This window comes from Cyprinodon tularosa, unplaced genomic scaffold (genome assembly GCF_016077235.1).
Source record: "Cyprinodon tularosa strain WSP-4 unplaced genomic scaffold, ASM1607723v1 ctg1451, whole genome shotgun sequence".
Taxonomy (NCBI): domain Eukaryota; kingdom Metazoa; phylum Chordata; class Actinopteri; order Cyprinodontiformes; family Cyprinodontidae; genus Cyprinodon; species Cyprinodon tularosa.
In genome coordinates, this window is record NW_024038278.1 from 2581 (window position 1) to 7605 (window position 5025).

The following is a 5025-nucleotide window of genomic DNA, read 5'->3' on the forward strand; positions in this document are numbered from 1 at the left end:
TGGGCTAAGGTCAGCCCGTCTGCAGCAGCCTGGGCTAAGGTCAGCCCGTCTGCAGCGGCCATGGCTAAGGTCAGCCTGTCTTCAGCGGCCTGGGCTAAGGTCAGCCTGTCTGCAGCGGCCAGTGCTAACGTTAGCCCGTCTGCAGCGGCCATGGCTAATGTCAGCCTGTCTGCAGCAGCCTGGGCTAAGGTCAGCCCGTCTGCAGCAGCCTGGGCTAAGGTCAGCCCGTCTGCAGCGGCCTGGGGTAACGTTAGCCTGTCTGCAGCGGTCTGGGCTAATGTCAGCCCGTCTGCAGCGGCCATGGCTAAGGTCATTCCGTCTGCAGCGGCCTGGGGTAACGTTAGCCCCTCTGCAGCGGCCATGGCTAAGGTCAGCCTGTCTTCAGCGGCCTGGGCTAAGGTCAGCCTGTCTGCAGCGGCCTGGGCTAAGGTCAGCCTGTCTGCAGCGGCCAGTGCTAACGTTAGCCCGTCTGCAGCGGCCATGGCTAACGTTAGCCCGTCTGCAGCGGCCTGGGCTAAGGTCAGCCTGTCTGCAGCAGCCTGGGCTAAGGTCAGCCCGTCTGCAGCAGCCTGGGCTAAGGTCAGCCCGTCTGCAGCAGCCTGGGCTAAGGTCAGCCCGTCTGCAGCGGCCATGGCTAAGGTCATTCCGTCTGCAGCGGCCTGGGCTAAGGTCAGCCTGTCTGCAGCGGCCTGGGCTAAGGTCAGCCTGTCTGCAGCAGCCTGGGCTAAGGTCAGCCCGTCTGCAGCAGCCTGGGCTAAGGTCAGCCCGTCTGCAGCAGCCTGGGCTAAGGTCAGCCCGTCTGCAGCGGCCATGGCTAAGGTCATTCCGTCTGCAGCGGCCTGGGCTAAGGTCAGCCTGTCTGCAGCAGCCTGGGCTAAGGTCAGCCTGTCTGCAGCAGCCTGGGCTAAGGTCATTCCGTCTGCAGCGGCCTGGGCTAAGGTCATTCCGTCTGCAGCGGCCATGGCTAAGGTCATTCCGTCTGCAGCGGCCTGGGCTAAGGTCAGCCTGTCTGCAGCAGCCTGGGCTAAGGTCAGCCCGTCTGCTGCGGCCATGGCTAAGGTCATTCCGTCTGCAGCGGCCTGGGCTAAGGTCAGCCTGTCTGCAGCAGCCTGGGCTAAGGTCAGCCTGTCTGCAGCGGCCATGGCTAAGGTCATTCCGTCTGCAGCGGCCTGGGCTAAGGTCAGCCCGTCTGCAGCAGCCTGGGCTAAGGTCAGCCCGTCTGCAGCAGCCTGGGCTAAGGTCATTCCGTCAGCAGCAGCCTGGGCTAAGGTCATTCCGTCTGCAGCAGCCTGGGCTAAGGTCAGCCCGTCTGCAGCAGCCTGGGCTAAGGTCAGCCCGTCTGCAGCGGCCAGGGCTAAGGTCAGCCCGTCTGCAGCAGCCTGGGCTAAGGTCAGCCCGTCTGCAGCGGCCTGGGCTAAGGTCAGCCTGTCTGCAGCAGCCTGGGCTAAGGTCAGCCCGTCTGTAGCAGCCTGGGCTAAGGTCAGCCTGTCTGCAGCAGCCTGGGCTAAGGTCAGCCTGTCTGCAGCGGCCATGGCTAAGGTCATTCCGTCTGCAGCGGCCATGGCTAAGGTCAGCCCGTCTGCAGCGGCCAGGGCTAAGGTCAGCCCGTCTGCAGCAGCCTGGGCTAAGGTCAGCCCGTCTGCAGCGGCCTGGGCTAAGGTCAGCCCGTCTGCAGCAGCCTGGGCTAAGGTCAGCCTGTCTGCAGCAGCCTGGGCTAAGGTCAGCCCGTCTGTAGCAGCCTGGGCTAAGGTCAGCCTGTCTGCAGCAGCCTGGGCTAAGGTCAGCCCGTCTGCAGCAGCCTGGGCTAAGGTCAGCCCGTCTGCAGCGGCCATGGCTAAGGTCATTCCGTCTGCAGCGGCCTGGGCTAAGGTCAGCCTGTCTGCAGCAGCCTGGGCTAAGGTCAGCCTGTCTGCAGCAGCCTGGGCTAAGGTCATTCCGTCTGCAGCGGCCTGGGCTAAGGTCATTCCGTCTGCAGCGGCCTGGGTTAAGGTCAGCCTGTCTGCAGCAGCCTGGGCTAAGGTCAGCCTGTCTGCAGCGGCCATGGCTAAGGTCATTCCGTCTGCAGCGGCCTGGGCTAAGGTCAGCCCGTCTGCAGCAGCCTGGGCTAAGGTCATTCCGTCTGCAGCAGCCTGGGCTAAGGTCATTCCGTCTGCAGCAGCCTGGGCTAAGGTCAGCCCGTCTGCAGCAGCCTGGGCTAAGGTCAGCCCGTCTGCAGCGGCCTGGGCTAAGGTCAGCCCGTCTGCAGCGGCCTGGGCTAAGGTCAGCCCGTCTGCAGCAGCCTGGGCTAAGGTCAGCCCGTCTGCAGCAGCCTGTGCTAAGGTCATTCCGTCTGCAGCAGCCTGGGCTAAGGTCAGCCTGTCTGCAGCAGCCTGGGCTAAGGTCAGCCTGTCTGCAGCAGCCTGGGCTAAGGTCAGCCTGTCTGCAGCAGCCTGGGCTAAGGTCAGCCCGTCTGCAGCGGCCAGGGCTAAGGTCAGCCCGTCTGCAGCGGCCTGGGTTAAGGTCAGCCCGTCTGCAGCGGCCTGGGCTAAGGTCAGCCCGTCTGCAGCGGCCAGGGCTAAGTTCAGCCCGTCTGCAGCGGCCTGGGTTAAGGTCAGCCCGTCTGCAGCAGCCTGGGCTAAGGTCAGCCCGTCTGCAGCGGCCTGGGCTAAGGTCAGACCGTCTGCAGCAGCCTGGGCTAAGGTCAGCCTGTCTGCAGCAGCCTGGGCTAAGGTCAGCCCGTCTGCAGCAGCCTGGGCTAAGGTCAGCCCGTCTGTAGCAGCCTGGGCTAAGGTCAGCCTGTCTGCAGCAGCCTGGGCTAAGGTCAGCCCGTCTGCAGCAGCCTGGGCTAAGGTCAGCCTGTCTGCAGCGGCCAGTGCTAACGTTAGCCCGTCTGCAGCGGCCATGGCTAACGTTAGCCCGTCTGCAGCGGCCTGGGCTAAGGTCAGCCTGTCTGCAGCAGCCTGGGCTAAGGTCAGCCCGTCTGCAGCGGCCCTCATCCTGCATAGCCGTGTGTGAATGGCCGCTGGCTCTGATGGCGAGTTTTTTGTTTTATTTGGCAAAATGTTCATTTGTTTATGCGACTGTGTTCATTATTATTACTCCACTAAATGACAAAAGTCATAATTTATAGTTATTTAGAGACTATTAATAGCAGGAGGTGAAATGCAGCTCTAGACTAGCTTTGAATGTGGTGATGTCATCAGTACGCTTCTGTTCCAGTTGACCCAGATTTATTCAGCGTGCTCCCGTTCTCCCAGAGTCCAGACTTTACTGGGTTCTTCTCAGGAACAGACTTGGTGAGAACACAAATCTGTTCTGGTGCTCTTGTGAATTGAGAAACAGCAACAGAATCATTTTAACCTTTTAGTGTAAAACTTTTCCCAGAGCACAGCTTTAATGTCCAGTCTGTCTCCATTGTAGATGGTCGGGCTTTGGCTGTTGGAGGAATGGGCGCTGATCTCCTTCCACGCAACGTCCTGCAACAGTATGACCTTAGGAAGGATGTCTGGGCACTCCTGCCCCCCATGCCAACCCCTCGCTATGATGCCAACTGCCATCTGCTTGGAAACAAGCTTTATGTTGCAGGTAAGCATCTAGCAGCTTTCTGTTGACTGGATCTTTTACTCATTTTAGGCTTAGAATACAAACGTTTTTTTGTTTTGTCTTTTTTCTTTAAGGTGGTCGACAGTGTAAGCGGCCGGTGAAAGCTTTTGAGGTGTATGACACAGAAACGCGTTCCTGGGCTTCGCTGCCCGCTCTGCCGTGTAAGCGGACGTATGGGGGTGTGATCTGGGACTCTGCTGGGAGGCTGTGTCTCCTTGGAGGACTACGACAAGGTGGAGGACACCAAAGCTCCAAGTTCACAAAGAACGTCAATATTTTTGATACAAATCAAGGTACTGAAAAAAACTGCTATTTTATTTGATTTTTAGATCCTTTATATGAACAGAAAATGTGTGCTTAAAATTTACTAAAGGAAAAAAAAAAGACATTTGATCTGAAAAAAAGGGAATGCAGCATTTTGTCTTAAATCTACAGAAGAGGATTTAGGCCACTAAAAAAAAAAAAGTTAACTGATTTTTTTATTTTATTTCAGTATAGTATGGGGGAAAAGTCAGAATTCTGACTTTAATTTAAGAATTCTGACTTTTTTCTCAGAATTCTGACTTTAATCTCAGAATTCTGAGAAAAAAGTCAGAATTCTTAAATTAAAGTCAGAATTCTGACTTTTTTCCCATGTTAAACTGAAATAAAATTTAAAAATCAGTTTACTTTTTTTTTTTCCAGTGGCCCTAATCCTCTTCCGTATAAATCACTTGTGAAAACGAATTAACAATAAATTTGTTCGTATGCCATATTTCTATGACAGATCTATTAGTGATTATAGCCTTTCTGTGACATATTTAGCATAACGACCCCATGTGACCGGGCTGCGCATGCATACGATTGGTCAACAAGTCAACAAACAAACCGAGGGAGGAACTCCCACTGTAGTTGTGAAAAAAGAAAAGTCTAAGACCAAGTTTAAAAAATTTGATTTCAAGAGGAATAAAACTAAAGTTTCATATGGAAAACAAAATGAAAGGTATATAAACCAGTGTAACCAGTTTAAAACCATTGGCGTCCGAATAAAGAAGACATTTTTAATTATAATCTGTTACTTTAAACAGAATTTAACGCTGTGTTCAATCTAATTTGGCAGAGTTTTTACCCAATCTATATTTATTCTAGGGCAAACCAATACAAATTAGTCAGATTAGCCAAAATACTTAAGCTTTATGGCACCTTTCAAAAGTCTGAGGTGGGCTTTGAACCGACAACCTAAGGAGTGGAAATCAACATCATACAGCTGACACCACCATTAATAGTGACTGTTTCATGTTGGGTTCAAGGCGTCTAACCCACATGCAGAAAAACACTCTTAAGACAGGGAAAAAGTTCAATGATTTATTTACAATATTTACAAAGGGAATTGATGCACAGGTTCTGGGTTCTGAGGTGGGGATAAATACCTGCTCAGAGAGGATTCTGATCAGCAGGGGGGAA

The 5025-nt window shown here is 54.0% G+C and overlaps 1 protein-coding gene across 1 annotated transcript; it reads left to right on the forward strand.

The window, feature by feature from the left end:
- Nucleotides 1-960: 960 nt before the first annotated feature.
- On the forward strand, nt 961-3919 carry LOC119779322 (kelch domain-containing protein 8A-like). The gene is made up of 4 exons (XM_038278925.1): nt 961-1089; nt 3237-3275; nt 3384-3564; nt 3657-3919. Exons 1-4 carry the CDS (start codon nt 961-963, stop codon nt 3902-3904), a joined length of 597 nt encoding a protein of 198 aa, XP_038134853.1. The 3' UTR covers nt 3905-3919.
- Nucleotides 3920-5025: the final 1106 nt, after the last annotated feature.